Source organism: Zingiber officinale, chromosome 6B (genome assembly GCF_018446385.1).
Source record: "Zingiber officinale cultivar Zhangliang chromosome 6B, Zo_v1.1, whole genome shotgun sequence".
Taxonomy (NCBI): Eukaryota; Viridiplantae; Streptophyta; class Magnoliopsida; order Zingiberales; family Zingiberaceae; genus Zingiber; species Zingiber officinale.
Genome location: NC_055996.1, coordinates 116,143,168 through 116,167,757, shown reverse-complemented (window position 1 = coordinate 116,167,757; position 24,590 = coordinate 116,143,168). Strand labels below are relative to the sequence as shown.

Here is a 24,590-nt window from a genome sequence, read left to right as displayed (position 1 = left end):
CTAATTTGCGATAGGATTTTGAGCTAGCAAGGATGTTTCTTAGCACCAAAGCTTACCAGAAATGATTGGAATAAAAAATGGATGGTAAAATGTTGGATGTCAAAGCTAAGTTGTCATCGATTAGGCCTCGACGATTGAAAAGCCTGTCGCAAAATGATTTGATATGTGAAATCTCCAAGACTCTTGGTCGCCATGTTACACCCACGAGACTTACATTTCTTCTTTTTTGCTTCTTCTTCCAAAAAACAAAAAAGAAAATAAAAACTATTGCTCCCGCAGTGTAAGTTTTTTTTTTTTTTTTTGTTTGTATTTTCCTTACCAAAAAAATACAATGGTTGATTCAGAAGTTTCACATGTTGCTATTTATATTGTCCGCTGCGACAAGAAATATCTCCGTTCTCCCCCTTTTCTTACTTTACTGCTCGTCGAATCCCGCTTCCGATCGATCTGAAGATTTGTGCTCTCGCTCTCTTCCTCTCCTTCTCCGATCGTTGTTCTCTTTCAGATTCAGATCCGCGAGGTACGATTTGGATGCTCACCGATCTGTTTGTCGGATCTTCTCTTTGGAACCGCCGCTTAGTTTTGATTTCCTTCACCTTGCAATTGCTTGGTTCGATCTAGATACTTGCTTTCGTTTTCGAGTTCCTGTGTTTCGTATTGTCTTAAATTGTTTCTGTGAATGAAGTTTATGTAGTTTTCTCCGATGGAGAATGTTTACTGGTTTTCTCCGTGTTAGTTTTGCAGGATCCATTAGTTTAGATATCTGATAGCATCTTCTGATCTTGTCGACTGACTTACCCGTTGATGAGTTTTCTCCCTCACTCTGGTTGTCGAACCTTTGTCGCGCGACAAGCTTATGGCTTCTCTTTGGATCCGTAATGGCTTCAGATCGTCTTAAAATGCATGTCAATAGTTGGATAAGATCTTTTATGTTTTTCTTACTGCACTTGATTGGAGAGCAAATATCTAAGTTTCAGATGCGATTTCAACTTAGAACAGAAGTGTTTCTTGAATAAGAAACTAGGACAGATGCAACAACAATAATAAAATGTTTGTATCCAATAACTTGTTTTGACTTCTACATTAGATCTCTTGTTTTGTCTCTCCGGAATTGCTTCTTTTCTTTTTATTCTAGTGGGATACTCTGTTTTCTTCAAATAAGTTGAAAAATTTCTTTATGAACATAAAATGGTCGAAGTTGTACGCTAAATGATTGCCTGTTGCGCGGCGCCACGGTCCGGGTGCTAAGATTGAACCTAGTTGTCGGCAAATTCTCCCGTCCGTCCGTATTTACCGGCGCTGCCGGTCCTGGCGCCGACCATCGCTCTGACCACCGCCCTCCAGTTGCGCCGCCTGTAGCAGGCAGCAGCAGTCATCGATCCGTCGCCGACACCCACTCTGGGATTCCCCATTTGCCTCCTCTAATTTCCGCAGGCGCCGGGAATTTCACCGCCGCTCATGAAAAGGACATAGGGTCGGCCATTGTGTCCGGGGTACACCTTGTTCGCGTACCGCCTCGAGTGGGTCTTTGTACTTGAGACGGGCCGCGAGGGCGTTGAAGTCGATTAGGACCCAGGCGGAGACGAAGCGACATACGATGGCGGCCCACGGGTCGATGAGGGAGCACTCGGAGGTGGTGGCCACGAAGCCACCGGGGAGGCCGTTGCACACGTCCACAGCAATTTCAGTGCGCGTTCTGGAGGCCCTTCCTGAGTAGCGTAGCAATGAAGCCGGAGAGGGTGGTGGGACGGCGGTGTGGCTGGCGGCTGACAACTCCATGGATGCCGCTGCTGTGGCTGTACTACTTGAAGCTGCACAGGAAGGGGCCTGGGTTGAAGCCGAACCACCCGAACCAGAGGAGGAAGGAGCCGGGCATCACCAAGAAGGGGGAGCGACCTGGCAGCTTCATCATGCTACTGACGTGGTCAACCGCTCAATGCGGGGTCCCTCAATTAGCGCGCCCCAGCAACGGGCGATCCCTCCGACCATTTGAACCTGGTGATCACCGATGTCGGTGGAAATTAGACGAGGTAGATGAGGAAATCCCTGAGTGGATGTCAGCAATGGTCCGGACGCAGCTTCCGGCGGCACAACGTGTCGGCGGTGGCCTCTGTGAAGATCAGCGCTGGGAGCCAGCGGCGTCGGTGAAGTGGAGAAGATGAGAGGGAGGTATTTAGGATATTTTCTATGCGTACAAAGGCAAAGCACCACCTTTTGATAATTAAAAAGTACGGACGCCAAAAATAACTTAAGGCACCTTTTAGAATTTTGACTTTATTTTTTCCTATTAACATTAGGCTTTTCTTTGTGAACATAAATCCACTGAATATCTCAGTTAGAAAATAGATGATCTTTATTATTCCATTTTTGCATTTTGTTCCGAAATTGTATGCTTGATCCTGCTTTTGGATATGGGCTAGGCTTCTTCACGAACAAAAGTCAATTCCTTTTAAGTGGCATGTACCTAAAGGAGCTCTATAAACCAAAATGTGTTGTTTTATTTTGGTGTTTATTGAACAGAAATGTTACAGTGAGTAATCTACTTCAATTTTCTTTCTCATGATAATCGAAAGTATATTAAGGTTTTTAAAGCGCTTATATATTCAAATTCACATTTTTACTCAATGTTGATAAATCTATTTCACTTGGGACACCTAAATTTGATTAGACATTAAGTCATAATTGCATCTTTGACTTCTTGCTTTAATGTGCATGTGTTCTAATCAATCATTGTTGATAAGTATAAATTACCCGCTTCTGCAAGTTTTTCTGTATTTTTTACCTCAATTTTCTAGTCTGATAGAAGTACTTGCTCATAACCATTTGGATTTTTTGAGCTTCTTAGTTTTTCTGGATTGTTTTACCTCTAAGAGATAGATAAGTCTTGATTATGATTTTATAATATTTTTTACCATTGTTCAATCAGTTTACTTACTGAGCTTTATGTTTTTGCCCCTTCTTATTTTAGTCTGGATCTTCTAAATTCTTTGAAAATGAAGTCTCCCCTCGTAATCTTTCAACAGGTTAAACATGGTTCTCACAAGAATAGGCCTTGCCGGTCTTGCTGTGATGGGCCAAAACCTGGCCTTGAACATTGCTGAGAAAGGATTTCCTATTTCTGTATACAATCGAACCACCTCAAAAGTTGATGAGACTGTGGAACGAGCTAAACTCGAGGGGAACCTCCCTGTTTATGGTTTCCATGAACCTGAAGCTTTTATCAACTCGATCCAGAAGCCCCGTGTTGTCATCATGCTCGTGAAAGCCGGTGCACCAGTGGATCAAACCATAACCACGCTTTCAGCTCACATGGAAGTGGGTGACTGCATAATTGACGGAGGCAATGAATGGTACGAGAACACTGAGAGGCGCGAAAAAGCAATGGCTGAACTTGGCCTCCTGTATCTTGGAATGGGAGTCTCCGGCGGAGAGGAGGGTGCGCGAAATGGCCCTTCATTGATGCCTGGAGGATCTTATGAGGCTTACAAGAACATAGAAGATATTCTTCTAAAGGTAGCTGCTCAGGTGCCTGACAGCGGTCCCTGTGTTACATACATCGGCAAAGGTGGTTCTGGCAATTTCGTAAAGATGATCCATAATGGGATCGAGTATGGGGACATGCAACTGATCGCCGAAGCTTATGATGTGTTGAGGTCAGTCGGGAAGCTTACTAACGAAGAGTTGCAGCAAGTTTTCTCAGAGTGGAACAAGGGGGAACTCCTCAGCTTCTTGATCGAGATCACAGCCGACATTTTCGGGGTAAAGGATGATAATGGGGATGGGTATCTCGTCGACAAGGTCTTAGACAAGACGGGAATGAAAGGTACTGGCAAATGGACTGTGCAACAAGCAGCTGAGTTATCGGTGGCTGCGCCAACCATTGCAGCATCTCTCGATTCCAGGTTTCTCAGTGAATTGAAAGAAGAAAGAGTTGCAGCTGCTAAAGTTTTCCAATCATGTGTCTTCGAGGGTGAGCCAGTCGACAAGAAGAAGCTAATAGATGATGTGAGGCAAGCGCTTTATGCCTCGAAAATTTGTAGCTATGCACAAGGCATGAATCTGATAAGAGCAAAGAGCATTGAGAAAGGGTGGGATCTTAAGTTGGGGGAGCTTGCCAGAATATGGAAGGGAGGGTGCATTATCCGCGCAATCTTCTTGGACCGGATCAAGAAGGCCTACGATAGGAACCCTGAGTTATCGAGTCTGCTGGTGGATCCTGAGTTTGCCAAAGAGATACAAGATCGCCAATCGGCTTGGCGCCGAGTTGTTTGTCTTGCTATCAACTCGGGCATAAGCACTCCAGGGATGTCAGCTAGTTTAGCTTACTTTGACACCTACAGGAGGGAAAGTGTGCCTGCCAATTTGGTTCAAGCCCAAAGAGATTACTTTGGAGCTCATACATATGAGAGGATTGACATTCCTGGGGCTTTCCATACCGAATGGTTCAAGATTGCGAAGCAGTCCAAGATCTGATCGCCTGCATCACGTGCTAGTAGTATCGGATTTTCAGTTCTAAAAGCTTTCAATCGTGCAAATAACGTACAATATCAGGACCAGGCAATTGATTTAGCTGTATAATTATCTGAGAATGCTGTTTCAGTGGATTCATTTGAAGCCCTCTCATTCGTATTATGGATTAAGCTTTAGGGGTTATTTTACCAGTTAAACTTAAACCTACCCTTATGATTTCAGAAACTCTGGTTGGATTTTGTTTTCTATCATCTATTTAGTTTTTTGTTTGCTAATTTCTAGTTCCCAGCTTAGTTAAAGATGGGACATTTTAGTATTGATAATTTCGCTAATAATTTGTTCATCAGTAACCAGTGAATGATTGCTGAAAGTAATTTGTTTTTGTTTTCTTGAAAGAACGTGGAGATTGCGGGAATGTGAGATGACAAGCAACAGTAGTTACTGCACTGCTTAGATGGTTACAAGACCGGAGTCTAATTATCTGTGAAGTGTGTTTGCTCATGAATTCTTAGATTTGTCTTCGATGAAAACTTTGTGAGAACTCGCCCCGATCAAAACTTGCTAGCTCAACCTGCTCCTCCTGTGTCATTAACAATTAGATTGAAAATTAGACCGAATAAGTTTTAGATCATCTTCTAATTGGTCAAATATTCAATCAGTTAAATTTTAATTTGAGATCATCTGGTCCACACAAACTAATTAGTCATATTTATCATATCCATTTAAAATAAAAATAATTCAGAAAAATTATATAATATATATAAGCTGATATAAAAAACATTTATTAATAACTATTAGCATAGGCACTAACATAATTAACGTCGCAATGACAGCGTACAAAGCAATCTGTTCTTCCTCAACACATTTGTTAATTAATTTGCAGGTAATTTTTTTTGTATTCAAATGAGGTTGGAGAAACATTTCATTCTCAGACGCACTAAAGTAGTATACACTATACAGCATAGAAAGTACATTGTCTTAACACTTTGAAATTATATGCTTCAAAAATTTAAACCCAGCATCCCATGATGCTATGAATAAAATACAAAGAGCTGCCCTATAGTAATAAATTTTGCTTAATGGATAGTTGGTCTAAAAATATTGGACTAATAGACCGGATGCTATGAGAGCTTTCCGATTTATTCCCAGGACTAGTCAATGGAAATTGTATACCTTATACCCGTTAAAAAAACATATACAAAGAGCTACCAATCAAAAAAAAAAAAAAAATAGAGTCTAAGCTTTTCTTCATCGAAGATATTCCTGGCGATACTTTTTCAGCTCTTGGATCTCCACTTTCCAATGACACGCATGAGGATCTTCTTTGACCAAAGGGGAAGAACGCGAGAAGAGCTCCAAAAATCAGCTATGGAATTGCTTGCTTCCCCAAAAACAATAGCAAATACTGCATCATAACCACCAGCTCCTGGCACACCTGCTACCAGAACTCCTTCCAGGTTCATTGTGGCATCCAGAAGTTGAGTTTGGGGTTCTGGTTCGATCTATCAAGTCAAAAAAACAGAATGCAAGAGAAAACACAATTGTTAAACATTTGCAGGTATTTTTTTTTTTAATTCAAATGGGATTGGAGAAACATTTCATTCTCAGGCGGCTCTAAAGTAGTACACGACATAGTAAGTACATTGTCTCGACACTGTTTGAAATTATTTGCCATTTGAAACGCAACCACGATTAAAAAATTCAGAAATTTAAACCCAGCATCCCATGATGCTATAGAATACAAAGAGCTACCGATCAAAATTTTGTCTTAGACTATCTTCATCGAAGATATTCCTGAAGACACTTTTTCAGCTCTTGGATCTCCACTTTCCAATGACACGCCATGACGATCTTCTTTGACCAGAAGGGGCAGAACACGAGAAGAGCTCCAAAAATCAGCTATGGAATTGCTTGCTTCCCCAAGAACAATAGCAAATACAGCATCATAACCACCTGCTCCTGGCACACCTGCTAACAGAACTCCTTCCAGGTTCATTGTGGCATCCAGAAGTTGAGTTTGGGGTTCTGGTTCGATCTATCAAGTCAAAAAACAGAATGCAAGAGAAATAACTATGATAGCATGATAAAAGAGCTACTAAATATTATGTTACAAACAGAAGCGGCAGGTACACTTTGAATTCTGGTACTGTTTGTACTTCTGATTTCTAAGTGCTTAAAATATAAATCCTCTGGCATCTAACGATGAACCTCCATAAAGAAATGAAAAGAGAGAGATTCTCTTGTAGGACATAAAAGACTTTGCAATTATGATGTTTGCTGCAAAATGCTTTTGCAAGAGGGATATAAATCAAGGAATCTGACGTCAAAAGTAAAATATTACCGGTACGCCTGCTACTTTTCCCATCTCTTGCATATAAGCTCTGACCTCTAGGAAAGCATGTCTTGCTCCTAACAAAGACTTGACGACGGATTCTTGAAATTGGTCAGATACTAACTCCATCCACTGCAAAAGCATTGGATCCCATTTCAGAATGATACCTCAATAGAGAATTTCCATAAACAGCTATCCCCATTTAATCCGGACATTTCAGAATAAAAATATTGCAGATTAAATTATCATCCTACTATTTGGTGATCTCACAATAGTAGGTTTTGCAGCAAATAACGCTCTTACCAAATGAATGGGCATTGAGAAACTACATGTGATCTAAATTGATTTTATTTTATACTAACTGCATAAAAGTTGGCTTTTATTCTCTTCCTAGTTTTTAATTATGGAGAGAGAAAATTTTAAGAAGAAAGATTGTGAAGTACAAATTACCAATTACTAATACAGCATTAGAAGTTACCCTTCCGTAAGTGTGATGACTGCAAATGCCCATGATATGATTGTATGCCTCCCGATGGGTCTCAGATAATTGCTGTAACTGCCTAAGTTGTGCTTCAAGTGTTGAATTTGCCTCCGCAATGTTTTTCCATGTTTCTTGGGATTTGTGAGGATCAGCTTTCTGCCACCGCTTAACAGCACCTACCATGGAAGGTGTAGATGAACCTCCAGTGCCTGGTTCCCCCAATAGCTATTAATAGTAACGTGTTAGCATAGCATGATGACAGAGTCTGGGAAGAAGAAGCAAGACATGAACAACCAAGCCATAAAATGAAAGGATCGGTGAATATTATTCTTTGACAAAATTGAGCCATCTTTGCTCATGCAAATGAGAAAGCTCAGAATTGTTGAAACATGAATATGTGAGGTGAAAAGCGATTAATCAGACGTTAAAGTCTAATCATGAAATGATTGATGCAAACAGATTGATGCTTCATTTTGCAGAATAAAAAAATTGCAATAGATAGAACTTAATAAAACTAGCTTTGATAGTTAATTAACTTACAAGGGTCATAAGTGGAGGTAAACAAAATGGAAATCTTTCATGGTCCCAATTCTCCTCCAAAATATGTTTGACTACATCTGGTAAGCTCGTACTTCCCATCAGCTGTTGTTTCACAACACCAGAGTTAAAAAGTTATGGCTTATCAGACAATATAAATACCAATAAAAAAAGAAGAAATGTTACACAAGCAAGAAAACAAAAACAAAAAACAAAAAACAAAACCCTTAAACTGTACCTTTAGTAGAGTAAAAGTAATCCTAAAATCAAAGTCAACATTCAATGCAAGTGCATTGATGGAAAAAACAAGTTCAGCGCCAAATCAAATCTTGGAATTATTATAACAAACTGACATATTGAAAAAAGCATTTGCACTAGTAGAATACATGGTTTAAATTGCAAAGGCAAAAATTGATGAAAAATCATATAAAATTAGCAAATTAACATTTGTGACTATGCACATAATGGTAAATGAGGAGAAGAAACCTGGGTAGGCATCAAAAGAGCAGGCGAAAATCTGATGTAACGTTGACTGCCATAGACAGCAGCACTGACATCAAAGCCACTGCCAATTTTTCCTTGAGCTAAACAATGAGCACTTTGGGCAACAATGTGTACTAAATCAAGATCTGAATCAGATATTTTGTCATCTAACTGGCTTCTGCTTGAAAATGGAAGAGTAACAACTCCAAGGTAATGAAGGAGTGCTGCAACGACTGATGTGGTCATTGCTGCTGATGAGCCAAGTCCTGTTTTTGCAACCTCAGGTTTGCATTCCTCTCCAGGAAGTGTTCCATTAGAAGCCACTCGATTAAATGCTATTGAAGAAAACGGAGGAAGTGAAGCCAATGACTCTCGAGTCAAAGGTAAGCCATGCGCTTCAATCTGAAGATAATATTTGCAGATAATTTATCCATATATAACTTTAACTATGTAAACTGAGATTTATGATTAATACAACAGAAGATAATTAAAAAAAATTAAATGCAACTATGATAACATAAAAAAGTGTGAAAAAAATTAAATTAAGCTATAAAAAACTGGATCCATCAGGTGCTAAGGGCAAACAATCCAGGAGAAAACAATTTCTTCCAAACAGAAAGATGGGAGTCACCTGATTTCTGTAAGAATAGAAATCATTGCTTCCTAAGATTGTAATATCAAGACCTGCATGGAGAAGTGTAAAAATTAGAGAAAAGAGCTAATAAAGTACAAATTATATCTCTAAAAATAAATAAATAAACATACCTTGTAGAAGTAGTTTTTGTAATTTATCCTTTTCCTTTTCAGAGAGTATTACCTTGGATGCAGCTATAGCATATTGCACAGCTTGCTCCACAAAGGGGTTGACTGAGTCCCTGAAATCATAAGTTGATAGAGAACTAAGCAATTTACCCTGTATTAGAATGCCTCATTTCTATGCAACCTTTGTGATATCCATTGATCATTATCTTTGGAGGGCGAAGAATCAACCTTTATTGAGAATCAACTAAATCCTTTCTTTTGAATAACTATAAACTACAGAACCAACTAAATCTACAGCCATGACAAGGCAATATTTGCTGTGTCCAGCGGTAATTTCACGATGTTTAGACCAAAATCGATAAGGCTGCATCAAATCCCACTGGCCTTGTGATTGCACGAACAGATGCATTACAAATAAGGAGGCAATAAAGTACTTGCCTTGAAGAAGTGCACTGCAGAATAGAGTTTTTCAGAGACAACTTGTATGTGGCCTCCCAAGAAAGTTGAGGGGAAGTTACTTTAACATCTGTCCATGACTGAAGAAGCTCACTCATCAGTCGAAAACTATAAACAATTGCAACAAGGAAAATACTCGATTTGGTATATAATTCAAGGCACAAACACAATGCAATTGCATTCACACTTCTCTTCACCCCAAACTAAATTAGCAAGGAAACTTATAATTACCAATATTGTTGATGGCTATTTTCATGTTTAGATTTTCTTTTCTACTTATTCACCGAAAAATCCCATTGGCGAATCAAGGATTGATCTTTTTCAGTTGCATCATATGATAATGTGATCGAAGAACAAAAGGAAAGGCACCACTCACCCAGACCCAACTATCAGGTTTGATATCGTCGTACAGCGGTTTGACGATGGCATAGAAGCGAGCGGTGGTGGTGAAAACTATGCCAGCATTTGGCCTCTCCAAGATGAGGTAGCCACCTGTGATCAAGACCTTTCCAGGAGCCGAAGCAACCCTAGAGAAACAGAGAAAAACGCATATGACGAAACGGATGCAGAATCCCAAAAATGCAATCCGAACTAGACACGGAAAAAGAAAACGAACTCACACTTCCATTGCTCTCCGATGAATCTTCTCACTGTGACACCAATCCAATCCGCCAAGATTACCACAGTTTTGCGCGTATCAGAACATACGTAGGGTTTTTGCCGCACCCAAAGTAAGAGAAACCCTCTACGCTGTCGAAGAAATCGGAGAAGCCAATCGAAGAAGACGGATCTGGAGTCCTACACTGCAGCCAGCCCTCCCCAGAAGACAAACGTGATGATCAGATTCCTCGTCGTCTCCGGCCACCAGACGAGCCAAGGCAATTCACAGATCCTTCTGCTGCTGGGCCTCTGCGAGATCGAGTTAGTCCACTAGCTACCAAATAGGCTTTGTTGGGGGATCGGAACTGGACTATACCCAGCGCATCGACAGTCTGAGTAGGCAATTGCACCAATATTATTAAAATATTCTTGAAATATATTTTAGTGATTTTGGTCACCGGAGATTTGCTCATGACGACGACCACGATTAGAAATTTCCAAATGAGAAGAGAAGTCACGATTAGTTTCTCCTTTGAGTTTTCTGTGTCATGTTCCCTATTTTACTTGAAGATAGAGCCGTAAATTCTATTTGAGCCCTAATTAATTCGTCCGTCTAAATAATTTAAACGGATTAGTTATCAATCTATTTTTAAGTAGATTCAAACGAGATGACTCGCCTGGGCTGTGATCCGTGCAAATCGGCGCTTAAATTGATCCGTAGGTTGAAAAAAATATCTTTTAATGGGCTCGTAGACTTAGACTCGTGGTTGACCTGTCTACTCCCAGTGAGGCTGAGGCTGAGGCTGAGGCTGAGTTGCTGAGTTGCGAACATGTTAAAACTAAAGATGATCATGGATGGAATTGATTTGATTAGTGAGATTCAAAATTATTCAGTTCTACTAGATCAGATAATATAATATTAGGATCTACATCTGATTTTATATCGTTCTTATGTATCAGATATCTGACGGGTTATCAGTTATTTGGATATCCGACCATATATTCAATGAAATATAAAATATAAATATAATAAAAAAATAAAATATTCTAAAATGATAATAGACATTACTCATTATACGTTATAGTAGCTAATCGGAAATAGCTATTATAACGTGTAGTAGTTTATCGGCAGTAGCTGCTACAACGTGTAACAACTTATCAATAGTAGTTGCTATAAATAAGGGTGATCGCGGATCGGGTTGGTTCGATTATAGGATAAAAAATTATCCGACCCTACTAGATCAGATAATGCAATATCAGGACCCTACATCCGACCCTATATCCGACGGATTATTTTTTTTCGATTCAGTTCAGGTCGGTATAAGCGGGTTGATCGATTTGACGGGTTGACTGCTCGCTCCTAGTTAAAACATAAGGCGCCCGTCCCGTCCCATAATACAACGAACTTGAGCGTCCCAAAAACCACTATTGATAGAGTGAAACTCTCGTATTATGAGCATCCATGCATCAATTTCTTTATCATTATATATAAAATTTAAGATAAATAATTTATTTTATTAAATTTAGATAATCATTCATCAATGATATTATATTAATTATTCTAAATTTTTTATTATCTTTAATTTTTTATTATTTCCTTTGATTTTTTTTATTTTATTATTATATTTATGAAATGAGTGAAACAAGCGATTGAAAAGAAATATAAAGTTCATTTCCTAAATTTAGATAGTCTATTATATTTAAAATTTAAAGTAAAATTTTTAAATAGAATAGATGATTTGAATGCTGTAATGGACCTTATCCAATGGAAAGGCAGTTGTCTAAATCAGGTAATTTAAACACTAATGGACATAGTTTATGTCTATTAAATACTGAATATGATATGGGGGGCCAAAAAAAAAAAAAATCCAAATACAAATGTGATATCTTTATTAAATAATAAATTTCTCATTTATAAACACGGCTTAAGATTAAAATTATGTCAAATTAAGCATCACGATTATAGACAAAGGCATTTTAAAACGCCTTTGATAATTAATATTTGCCGAAGGATATTTATGTATTTATTTTACTGCCATTTTTTTAATCCAAGTATTAAGCTCCAGGGGTGCTACCATTTTTATCTTAATTTTGTCATGGTTTAATAACACATTTTGAGACATCGAGCCCAATAATATCCTATTTATTATTTACCGACAATAGTTTGGTATTCTTTCGAACAGCTACATAGAATTGCATTCAAGTTTGAGAATATTTGCAAATCTATAAACGAGCCTCCGGACAATTGGTTAATTATGAAAAATTTATTCTTACTTCAACCCAACTATCTCATAGAATGCTATTATGACATAAAGATGATACTCTCAATAGAATTAGTTGGGATTATATATATATATTTATTTATTTATTTATTTATTTGGAGCTTGCGACTTCTTTTTTTGTGATTCAAAAGACTTCAGTTCGTCTACTTAAAGGAGCATATCTACAAAAGATTTGATGGCTGGTCGGCAAGGTTTTCTTCGATGGGAAGACAAGAAGTGTTGATCAAATTGATGATACAAGCAATATCTTTTTATACTATGTCATGCTTTAGACTTCTTGTATCCTCTCGAGACAGTGCGATAGTTAAGATATAAGGTATTATTACATAAAGTCTTGAGATCGAAACTCAACGTGTCCGAACATGTCTTCCCCCATACCTTGCTGGCTTGCCACCTGCACTAATTGTTGGTCCCTTAGAGACTGACTAGAGGTGGTGAATAGTCTGCACAATAAAAGCAATCTTTTCTCGACTTTATAGCTATATTAACCTAAACACTTGTACAAATAAAAAAACTAATCGAAGAAAGAAGAGACTCAGAGATTTTACTTAGTTACAACCGGAGAGGTTGTTAATCCAAGAGAGATGAAAAGCTTACTAAATGATCTCCTTCATGCGGAGAAGTCTCTTACAGCAGTTGAAGCACTCAATTACAGAATAAAACTGAAAAGGAATCAATTACAAGTGTTGTTCTGACCTTCTGGGACCAAGATTGTATTTATAGCCCTGGTCGAGACGTCTGGAAGGGTTTCAGGCACCTAGAGGGGGATAAACTTTTATCTCTGTCGCAACGGCTCGCGACACCTAGTGTTTGGATGAAATTCCTGGGCCGGGAACCCTGAAGGGTTCTGGGTGCCCGAACCATGCAGATAAGGCTCCCCTGGGCGAGGCGCCCAGCTAATCCGGGCGCCTGGAACCAAAAGCCAACCCCGGTTGACTTTTCGGTCCAAGTCTTTCACTCCGGTTCCGCTCACATTGGTCTGGATCTTCCACTCCGATTTCACTCGCTTGGGTGATTTTGACCATCCAGAATAGGACTCACCCGAACCCAACTTTCGGTCTTCTCGAACAAACTTCCGCTCCGGCTTCTCGTCCCTCGGAGAACGCTGCGCGCCTCCTTCTCGTCCGTCCGTGTACTCTTCCGCAGCACCTTGTACCTCGGACGCACCAAGCCCGTCAGCGCTCTCTCGTGTTGTCCTTCTAGCTAGTTGCATCTTTCACTCGATTTTCTATGCTACTAAGTTCTCGCACACTTAGACACAGGGGGTAAATACCATCAGGACCTAACCTCACTTGGCAGTAGTTGATCCAGAAATTCAAGCATAGAGGGGTGATTTACGCGAAACAATGGGCGACATCCTCTATCTCCACTGGTGGAATCCCATAATACTAGGGGTTCCACCGCTGGCAAGGGGGGCGATCGTCGATGCCGCCCCCCGGTCACTTGATTGATCACATCAAAATTACCTTGGAGTACTAACAATCTTTCCCTTTTTGATGTGAACAACCAAGTTAAGTTAGGAAAAAAACATAAACCAATAATAACAAAGTAAATTTTTGCAAGTAATAATGTGCAAAAAAAAAACTACAAAAATTAATGGCAAAAATATACTCTCCCCTAGACTTAATCTTCACTTCTCTTCCTTTAATCACATTAAAAATGGGGTTCTTACAAAAATCTAAAACATCGTCTAAGGCAAAAAACTATAAAAACTTTTAAAAAATATGGAGTCTTATAACAAATTAAAAAAATTACTAAGGGTTGAGCAAACATAAAACTTTTTCAAAAAAAATCTTTTCCAGAAATATGATAATTTTTCACATAAAAAATAGAAAATATTTTAAAATTTTGTACAACTAAGAGCATCCAGATCAGATACCCTATTCAAAAATTTTACTTAAAATTTTGGATATGGTAGCTAAAAATTCTTTACATCAGCTACCCTATCGATTCCCTAAATTATGCATTTATGAATAGTACTTCTCTAAATTTAGGGAATGTATTTCATTCCCTAAACATTATAGAGGAGAGAGAAGAAATAGGGAAACTAATATATGATGTATTAAAAAGTGGATATCCAAATTTAATAAACTAACTTTTTTACCCTAAATTATACATTTTAGATAGGGAATCTGATATGGATGATCTAAGTGATGAAATTTTATTTAAAAAAATTATCTTCTAAATAATTTCTAACAATTTGTTTTAAACCATTTTTTAATTAAATACTTCACAGTTAATAATTAAATATTTATTTCAGTAATTGGCTTCCAGACTATGGCGAGCACTGTGCCTTCTTGGTTATTGGAACACCAATCACTTCTAGACAAAGTCTTTTAATAAAAGTAAATATTTAATTTTTTTTCTCTGAAAGCCAAAAAAATAATTGATATAAATATGATTTTGGAACCCAAAATAGATTCCTTCCTACAGGATTAATAAAAAAATTTTAAAAATATATTTCTGTGATATTTTCCAAATTTGTCCCTTATGATATTTAAAATACCAATTTAGACCATTATATCTTCTAATATTTTAAACATGTGAGCATGCACGTTCTTTCAAATATTCTATTTTTATTTTTAATTTTTTTAAAATTTTATTTTGTCGAGATATTCTAATAGACAAGATATAGCTAAGGTTGATTTTAACTCTTTATGTTCTTTTTCTAACTTACAATAATTTTTCGATAATATTTTTACGAACTGAAATAACTTGTCAAGAGGAAGAGACCGTACCTGATTTACTTTGTCGGTCCCGTAATCTGAAGCTCCTCCTCAAGTGCTGCTTTCTTCTGATGTCGCTCCTGTTGGAGTGTATACTAAAAGTCTAGCTTTTGGTATAAACATTTATCTAGAAATAAGAATCACATTGGTCGAATGTCTACATTTATGATAAATGTAGTTGTTCAATTAATTTATATTGTAGATGACATGGTGTGTGGTGTCACACACAGAAGATCATGTTATCAGTAGCTTATAAATTATAAACAGTAGCTCACGACCATTATGGAAAGGAACAAACCATTGGAAGGTCGTAGTGTAATTAGGTATTAGTTTATCTTGACTATATAATTACACTAGTACACTCAGAGTGTATTGAGTAGGACCATTTGAGGTCGTTTCTTTTATACTGACTTTATAAAGAAACAAAGACCTCGGTTATTATGGAAGTATGTGCTCTTAATCCTAATGTAATAACAAGCACATATATTTGATATTTATTTCTTTAATTTATCAATGGGTGAGATTTAGTTCGTTGAATCAATAAACCCGATAAGTTGGGAAATGGTATCACTTATAGTGTGTGTTGTTGATTATAGAAGGAAACTGTGTCCTAGAGATACTAGGTTGATAATGTCCTCAAGAGAAGCTCATAAAGATTGTCATGTTAAAACCCTGCAGGTGGACTTAGTCCGACATGATAATAAGGTTGAGTGGTACTACTCTTGGACTTAGATATTAATTAAATGAGTTGTCAGTAACTCACTTAATTAGTGGACATTTGATATCTTAAACACAGGGAGACTAACACACTCATAATAAGAAGGAGCCCAAAAATGTAATTTGGGATTGGTGCGGTAGTTCAATGATAATTCTCTAGTGGAATGAATTATCATTGATAAAATTAAGTTGTGTGTTCGGGGCGAACACGGGATGCTTAATTTTATCGGGAGCCCAAAACCAATTCCTCCTCTCGGTCCCTATCGTAGCCTCTTATTTGTAGAAGTTTTATACCCACCTATACCCACCTTCTATACCCACTAATAAGGGGCCGACCAAGCTAGCTTGGGAACCAAGCTAGCTTGGGAACCAAGCTAGGGCCGGCCTAGGTATATTATTGAGTGGCCGGCCCTAGCTTGAACCCAAGCTAGTGGGGCCGACCAAATTAAATTAAAAAGAGATTTTAATTTTAGTTTTTATTATGTGGAAGAAATAATTTTTTAAAGAGAATTAAAATTAAAATATCTCTCTTATAAAAGATCTACAAAAGATTAAAGAAAGAAATTAGATCTCTTTCCTTATTTGTAGATTGATGAGTTATTTTATTTTCTCTTTAAAAATTATCCACATGTTGATAAAATTAAAATTATAGAAATTTCCTTTATCAACCATGAAGAGATTTTTAAAGAGAAATTTTATTTTTTAAAATTTCGGAAACAAATTAGGAAGTTTTAATTTGTTGATTAAAACTTGTCTAATTTATTTCCTCTAGAAGTGGCGGCCATTAGAGATTAAATTGAGAAATTTTATTTTAATTTTCTCAATTAAATCATGTCAAGGAAATTAAGGAAATTTTATTGTAATTAAATTTCCTAATTTGCCTAGGCCAAGGAATATAAAAGAAGGGTGAGGGTGCCTTCACAAGACACAACATCTATTATTCCTCTCCCTCTTTTGTTCCTTGGTGTGGCGGCCAACCTCTCCCTCTCTTCCTCTTGTGGTGGCCGAACCCTACCCTTCTATTGGAGCTCTTGTGGTGGCGGATACTACTCGGAGAAGAAGAAGAAGAAGGAGAGAAAGCTAGCATCTCTTGGAGCTTGGTTAGTATTTTGTTTTCTTCCTTGGTGAAGCTTCCTCTTTGTTGGCGAACCTAGCTAGGAGGAGAAGAAGGTGATTGGTGGTTTCTCGTCTCGGAAGATCGTTGCCCACACAACGTCCGAGGTTAGAAGAGGAATACGGTAGAAGATCAAGAGGTTTTTCTACAAGGTATAACTAGTAAATTTTATTTCCGCATCATGCTAGTTATTTATGGAAATAATACCAAATACAAGAGGCTTACGTTCTAGAATTTCAAATATGTTTTTTCGAAGTTGTGTTCTTTTGTTTCTTTCTTTTCCTTGTGATTTGATTGTTCTCTTTGGTTAACCTAAAGTTATTTTAGGAAATTAAATATTAGCTTTCTATTAAAGGTTTTGTCTAGTCGGTGGTGGTTGCTCCCATATCCAAGAAGGCCAAGTGCCTCGCCACGTCAATACTGGGAACCTTTATGGAAATTAATATTTAATGGAATTAATAACTTAAGGAGACTTGGGTCGAGCGTGTTAAGTTCCGCAGGAGATCCAAGTCAAAACCTAAAGAACAAATAGATTAAGTTTTGGATCAAACGTGTTAAGTTCCAGAGCGATCCAAAATTTAATTTAAAAGAACACATGGTAGCTAGGAAAAGGTTCAGACCTTTGTACAAAATTTTTTACAGTGGAACCCTAGGTTTCCGAGTAGCAACCAACAATTGGTATCGAGCTAGGGTTTTGCCTCTGTGTATTTGGTATTAGTTTAATTATGCACATGTCATACATAATTTTGGCGAGTTAATAGTAGGATGTGCTAACTTTGTGGACGCAGGATCCAACTATTATGGCTTTTAGTTATTATGTGTGTGATTGGACCCTTGGACATGTCAAGGGCATTTATCTGTGTGTGCATGATTGTATTAAAATACAACAGGTGTATTTAGTTTTATTAGGATTTTATTTTGATCTAGATACATGTACATTCCTTTTATGGAATATAGGATCAAAATGTAAATTCTATGTATGTCGCGGATCGAATCTTGCAAAGCGTGGAACCTTCTAAGGACCAGAGGCGGAGCAAGATGGATGCGACAGCTAGACCCGGTGGCGGTGGCCAAATATGGCAGCAGCTTGGGATGACAACACACAGAGGACAACTAGAGATAAAAGCCATAATAGTTGAAAATTAGATTTTCTATTTATTGCTTTTATATTGTGCTGTGTGTGCATGTTAGTATACATGACTAGTAGGCTAGCATAGTTAAAATTCCTCGTTTATAAATAACTAAGTGGGAGAGGGATTTTAAATAAATCTCATGGTCTCCATTACTGGTTTGTAAGTGATGCAAACAAGCTTGCGCGTTGGCTCTGAGTGCCTTCCTCCATAACGGATGAGCTTGTTTGTGGATCACTAGAACAGACTTCCATTTTTGGATGACTATAGGAAGTTAATTAAGAGCGTGTGATCTTCCCCAACGGAAGGGACATAATCTTATTAATGGACTTAGTGTCAAGTAATGGTATACACTTAGACACATCTAATAGTATCCTCCCCATCGGAGTCACTGCTATTATTTGTGTGACCAAATGAAACCAACTATTAATTTGTCATAAAACTAGGTTGACAAGATAATAAAATTAAAGGGTTAAAACCCCTCTTACAAATGATTGATTTTGTATACGTCCACACTAACGTGGAATACAAAATTAACGGTGTTTGAGATAATTTTATTTGTCATAAAGATACGTTGACAAGATAGTTAATGGGTAAAACCCTCCTTATACAAATGTTGAATTTGTATACGTCCACACTAACGTGGCATGCAAAATTCACGGTGTTTGAGGTGTTGGTGAATTTAAATAATATTGTTTGAGGAATCAATATTTTATTTTAAATTCAAAGAGTTTTGACCAAATATTTGATCAAAGACAGATCAACTATTAATTTTATTCGTCATAAAGTAAAGTTGACGAGATAATAAAATTAATGGATAAAATCTCCTCTTTGATTTTGTATACGTCCACACTATCGTGGCATACAAAATTCATGGGGATTTTAAAGAATTGATCTTGACCAAATATTTTTGTGATTCTTAGGATTTAAAATGTTTGTCAATCCCCTAGTTGTTATACTATAGAAAAGACTTAGTAGTCCCAATTGTAATGATTGGAAATAGGACTTGGACATTAAGGTAGACTGTCTTCTTAGAACTAAGAACAACATAGGTGTATTTAATTCATTAGTTGAAACATGTTTAGTGGTGTTATCTACCAGAACCTGGAATGTAGATACAGATGCCATTAATCATGTCCGCAATTCATTGCAGGGTTCCAGGAAATCCGACAACTAAATGAAAGGTAAATCACCGTCCACATGGGCACTACTGTAAAAGTGGTAGCTGTTGCAGTGGGAGATGTTTATCCTTTGATAAGAATAAAATATGGATTATAAGTAATTGTCTTTACGTACCAAGTTTAGAAAGAACCTGATTTCAGTTTCTAAACTATTATAGAATAGATATTGTGACTATTTTGATAACAAAGTTGTTATCAAGAAAAATAGGGAAGTTATCTATTCTGATGGTTGACAATTTATAATCCAATAACTCCCACGATGCAACAAATGGAAATTAGTAACACATCTTCTAATTTTAAGAGAAAGCAACCTTCGGAATTGAACCAATTATATCTTTGGCATCTAAAGCTAGGTTATATTAACTTAAGTAAGATTCATTGGTAGCTGATGAACTTTTGGGTTCATTAGTAGTGGAAATCTTTCCAACCTACGAGTCTTACTTGGAAGGAAAAATAACCAAGAAGCTTTTAAGTCTAAGGGGTATGGAATCAAAGATATATTGGAATTGGTTCATTCTGATTTGTGTGATCCTATAAGCATCCAGGCAAGAGGTTGTTTCAAGTATTTCGTTTATTTTATAGACAACTATTTGAGATACGGATATATTTACTTGATGTGTCGCAAGTCTAAGTGCTTTGATTAGTTCAAAGAGTACGAGGCTGATGTGGAGAAACATCAAAAGTAAAAGTATCAAGACACTACGGTGAGATTGTAGTAGCAAATACCTCTTGGGAGAATTTAGGAGTCATTTATCAGAAGTAGGGATTCAATCCCAACTAACTGCACCTGGTACACCCCAACAGAATGGTGTAGAAATAGGAAGGTATAGAACTCTTATGGAAATAAGTAGATTGATGAGTTATTTAGAATATTACCAAAATCATTTTAAGGATATACTCTGAAAATGAAAGTGAACATAGCGTCTTCCAAGTCATAACTCTCTACTCATATAGAGTTGCTGAATAGGCGTAAGCCTATTTTGAAGCATATTCGGATTCAGGTAATCCAACATATATGTTAAAGAGAGATAATGATAAGTTGGATAGGAGTTCACTTGTTTGTAAGTTATCCTAGATAAACAAAAGTAGGTTTATAGTCTTAAAAATCAGAAGGTCATTGATAACATCAATGACTGATTTTTAGAAAAGGACTATATAAAGAACCACGTGCTCATAAGTAAATTTGTTCTTAAGAAAATAATAAAAGACATGTCTAATCTAGTACCAACTGTACAAGATGAGATACCACAAGAAAACTGCAACACGTATCACAAATGATACACAATTGCAGAAAATGTCTTGTCGTAGTGGGAGGGTTGTTAAGCAACCTTAAAAGATTCATGTTTTGGGAGAGTTTTTGAACTCGATCCCTGAAGGACATGAACCTGATCTCCGGACATATGACGAAGCACTCCAAGATAAATATGAAGCATCTTGGCAAAGAGTAATGAATATAGAATTAGAATATATGTATTCTAATAAAATCTGAAGCTTGTAGAACCACCAAGTGGTGTAAAAGCCTTTGGGTGTATAATAGAAAAGAGGATAGACGGGAAGGTAGAAATCTTCAAAGCAAGGCTTGATGAAAAAGGAAACTTTTTCACCGGTAGCCATGCTTAAGTCTATCCGGATTCTTTTATCTATTTGGCAAGTGGATGTCAAGACAACATTCCTTAATAGAAGTCTTGAAGAAAGCATCCATATAAAGCAACCGGAAGGGTTCATTGCAAAGTGCTAAGAGCATCTTGTGTGCAAGCTCAATCAGTCTATGGACTGATACAAAGCTTCAGGTCTTGGAACATCCAGTTTATCAAAGTAATCCACACCTATGGATTTATTGAGTAAACGGATAAAGTTTTGTGTATACAAAAGATGTGATGGAAACGTGGTGGTATTTCTTGTACTATACGTAGATAACATTTTTGGTAGTTGGAAACAATATCAAAATGTTGTCAGAAGTAGGGGTATGGTTGTCCAAATAATTCGATATAAAGGACTTGGGAGAATGTATATATTTTTTAAGATCAAAGTAATAAGGGATCACAAGAAAAAATATATTTATTCCAAGCTTGATACATCGAAAAAATCCTTGCTCATTTTAAGCATGCAAAACTCCTCAAAAGGTTTCTTACCTTTTAAGCATGGAGTGTCTTTATCTAAAGAGATGTCTCCGATGACATTAAAGGAGATTGAGGACATATAGGCAGTTCTTTATGCTTCGGCAGTTAGACAACCTAATGTATGCTATGCACGAGATCAGAAATCTGTTTTGCTAAGAGCATAGTTAGCAAATATCAAAGTAACCCTAGACAAGGACATTGGACTGCAGTAAAGTATATATTAAAGTACCTTAGAGGCACTAAAGATTATATGCTAGCTTACAAGGCAGTTAATTTGGTTCCTATGGGTTGTATGGATTTTGACCTCCAATCGGATAGGGACAATAATAAGTCAACCTCAGGGTTTTTGTGTTTATTTTAGGAGGTAAAGTCATAACTATGGAAGAGTGATAAGCATAGGTGTTTTCGGACTCCACCATAGAAGCTGAGTATATGGCAAACCTCTGAGGCAGTCATAAAAGCTGAATGACTCAATAACCTCAAGATAGACTTAGATATGATTTCTGGTTTGTCCAAAGATTATTACAATTTATTGTAATAATAGTGGTGCAGTAGCAAACTCGAAGAAACCATGAGTCTATAAGGCAAGTAAACACAATAGAGCGCAAGTACCACCCAATACGAGAAATCGTATAAACGAGGAGAAGTTGTTGCTGCCTAGATTGCATCAGATGATGACCTATAGATCTTTTCACTAAGGCCCTTAAGGCAAGAGCTTTTGATGGGCATGTTGAAGGGTTGGGAATCAGATGTATGGCAGCAGATATGACAGCTTAGTCTTTTAGTATAAGTGGGAGATTGTTGGAGTGTATACTAAAAGCCTAGCTTTTGGTATAAACATTTATCTAGAAATAAGAATCACATTGGTCAAATGTCTACATTTATGATAAATGTAGTTGTTCAATTAATTTATATTGTAGATGACATGGTGTGTGGTGTCACACACGGAAGATCATGTTATCAGTAGCTTATAAATTATAAACAGTAGCTCACGACCATGATGGAAAGGAACAAACCATTGGAAGGTCGTAGTGTAATTAGGTATTAGTTTATCTTGACTATATAATTACACTAGTACACTTAGAGTGTATTGAGTAGGACCATTTGAGGTCGTTTCTTTTATACTGACTTTATAAAGAAACAAAGACCTCGGTTATTATGGAAGTGTGTGCTCTTAATCCTAATGTAATAACAAGCACATATATTTGATATTTATTTCTTTAATTTATCAATGGGTGAGATTTAGTTCGTTGAATCAATAAACCCGATAAGTTGGGAAATGGTATCACTTATAGTGTGTGTTGTTGATTATAGAAGGAAACTGTGTCCTAGAGATACTAGGTTGATAATGTCCTCAAGAGGAGCTCATAAAGATTGTCATGTTAAAACCCTGCAGGTGGACTTAGTCCGACATGATAATAAGGTTGAGTGGTACTACTCTTGGACTTAGATATTAATTAAATGAGTTGTCAGTAACTCACTTAATTAGTGGACATTTGATATCTTAAACACAGGGAGACTAACACACTCATAATAAGAAGGAGCCCAAAATGTAATTTGGGATTGGTGCGATAGTTCAATGATAATTCTCTAGTGGAATGAATTATCATTGATAAAATTAAGTTGTGTGTTCGGGCGAACACGGGATATAATTTTATCGGAGACCAAAACCAATTCCTCCTCTCGGTCCCTATCGTAGCCTCTTATTTGTAGAAGTTTTATACCCACCTATACCCACCTTCTATACCCACTAATAAGGGGTCGGCCAAGCTAGCTTGGGAACCAAGCTAGGGCCGGCCTAGGTATATTATTGAGTGGCCGGCCCTAGCTTGAACCCAAGCTAGTGGGGCCGACCAAATTAAATTAAAAAGGGATTTTAATTTTAGTTTTTATTATGTGGAAGAAATAATTTTTTAAAGAGAATTAAAATTAAAATATCTCTCTTGTAAAAGATCTACAAAAGATTAAAGAAAGAGATTAGATCTCTTTCCTTATTTGTAGATTGATGAGTTATTTTATTTTCTCTTTAAAAATTATCCACATGTTGATAAAATTAAAATTATAGAAATTTCCTTTATCAACCATGAAGAGATTTTTAAAGAGAAATTTTATTTTTAAAATTTTCGGAAACAAATTAGGAAGTTTTAATTTGTTGATTAAAACTTATCTAATTTATTTCCTCTAGAAGTGGCCGGCCATTAGAGATTAAATTGGGAAATTTTATTTAATTTTTCTCAATTAAATCATGTCAAGGAAATTAAGAAAATTTTATTGTAATTAAATTTCCTAATTTGCCTAGGCCAAGGAATATAAAAGAAGGGGTGAGGGTGCCTTCACAAGACACAACATCTATTATTCCTCTCCCTCTTTTGTTCCTTGGTGTGGCCGGCCAACCTCTCCCTCTCTTCCTCTTGTGGTGGCCGAACCCTACCCTTCTATTGGAGCTCTTGTGGTGGCCGGATACTACTTGGAGAAGAAGAAGAAGAAGGAGAGAAAGCTAGCATCTCTTGGAGCTTGGTTAGTATTTTGTTTTTCTTCCTTGGTGAAGCTTCATCTTTGTTGGCGAACCTAGCTAGGAGGAGAAGAAGGTGATTGGTGGTTTCTCGTCTCGGAAGATCGTTGCCCACACAACGTCCGAGGTTAGAAGAGGAATACGGTAGAAGATCAAGAGGTTTTTCTACAAGGTATAACTAGTAAATTTTATTTCCGCATCATGCTAGTTATTTATGGAAATAATACCAAATACAAGAGGCTTACGTTCTAGAATTTCGAATATGTTTTTTCGAAGTTGTGTTCTTTTGTTTCTTTCTTTTCCTTGTGATTTGATTGTTCTCTTTGGTTAACCTAAAGTTATTTTAGGAAATTAAATATTAGCTTTCTATTAAAGGTTTTGTCTAGTCGGTGGTGGTTGCTCCCATATCCAAGAAGGCCAAGTGCCTCGCCACGTCAGTACTGGGAACCTTTTATGGAAATTAATATTTAATGGAATTAATAACTTAAGGAGACTTGGGTCGAACGTGTTAAGTTCCGCAGGAGATCCAAGTCAAAACCTAAAAGAACAAATAGATTAAGTTTTGGATCAAACGTGTTAAGTTCCGCAGGCGATCCAAAATTTAATTTAAAAGAACACATGGTAGCTAGGAAAAGGTTCAGACCTTTGTACAAAATTTTTGTACAGTGGAACCTATAGGTTTTCCGA

The 24,590-nt window shown here is 37.1% G+C and overlaps 2 protein-coding genes across 2 annotated transcripts; one reads left to right on the top strand and one right to left on the bottom strand.

Moving 5' to 3' along the window:
- Positions 1-338: 338 nt before the first annotated feature.
- On the top strand, positions 339-4,721 carry LOC121989114 (6-phosphogluconate dehydrogenase, decarboxylating 1-like). The gene is made up of 2 exons (XM_042542960.1): positions 339-520; positions 3,024-4,721. The coding sequence occupies exons 1-2, from the start codon at positions 354-356 to the stop codon at positions 4,471-4,473; spliced, it is 1,617 nt and encodes a 538-aa protein (XP_042398894.1). The 5' UTR covers positions 339-353; the 3' UTR covers positions 4,474-4,721.
- A 1,293-nt stretch (positions 4,722-6,014) lies between these two features.
- LOC121989113 (phosphomevalonate kinase, peroxisomal-like) lies at positions 6,015-10,499 on the bottom strand. The gene is made up of 10 exons (XM_042542959.1): positions 10,142-10,499; positions 9,898-10,048; positions 9,504-9,601; positions 9,069-9,178; positions 8,935-8,987; positions 8,307-8,705; positions 7,824-7,925; positions 7,281-7,508; positions 6,812-6,934; positions 6,015-6,505 (listed from the first exon to the last, which is right to left on the bottom strand). Exons 1-10 carry the CDS (start codon positions 10,147-10,149, stop codon positions 6,239-6,241), a joined length of 1,539 nt encoding a protein of 512 aa, XP_042398893.1. The 5' UTR covers positions 10,150-10,499; the 3' UTR covers positions 6,015-6,238.
- Between the last annotated feature and the right edge of the window lie 14,091 nt (positions 10,500-24,590).

Coding starts and splice junctions, on each gene's coding strand:
- LOC121989113 (XM_042542959.1), bottom strand. Junction 9,602..9,897: donor AACCTGATAGTTGGGTCTGG/GTGAGTGGTGCC, acceptor GAGCTTCTTCAG/TCATGGACAGATGTTAAAGT. Junction 8,988..9,068: donor ACAAAAACTACTTCTACAAG/GTATGTTTATTT, acceptor TTCTCCATGCAG/GTCTTGATATTACAATCTTA.
- LOC121989114 (XM_042542960.1), top strand. CDS start 354: ATGTTGCTATTTATATTGTCCGCTGCGACAAGAAATATCTCCGTTCTC. Junction 521..3,023: donor TTCAGATTCAGATCCGCGAG/GTACGATTTGGA, acceptor ATCTTTCAACAG/GTTAAACATGGTTCTCACAA.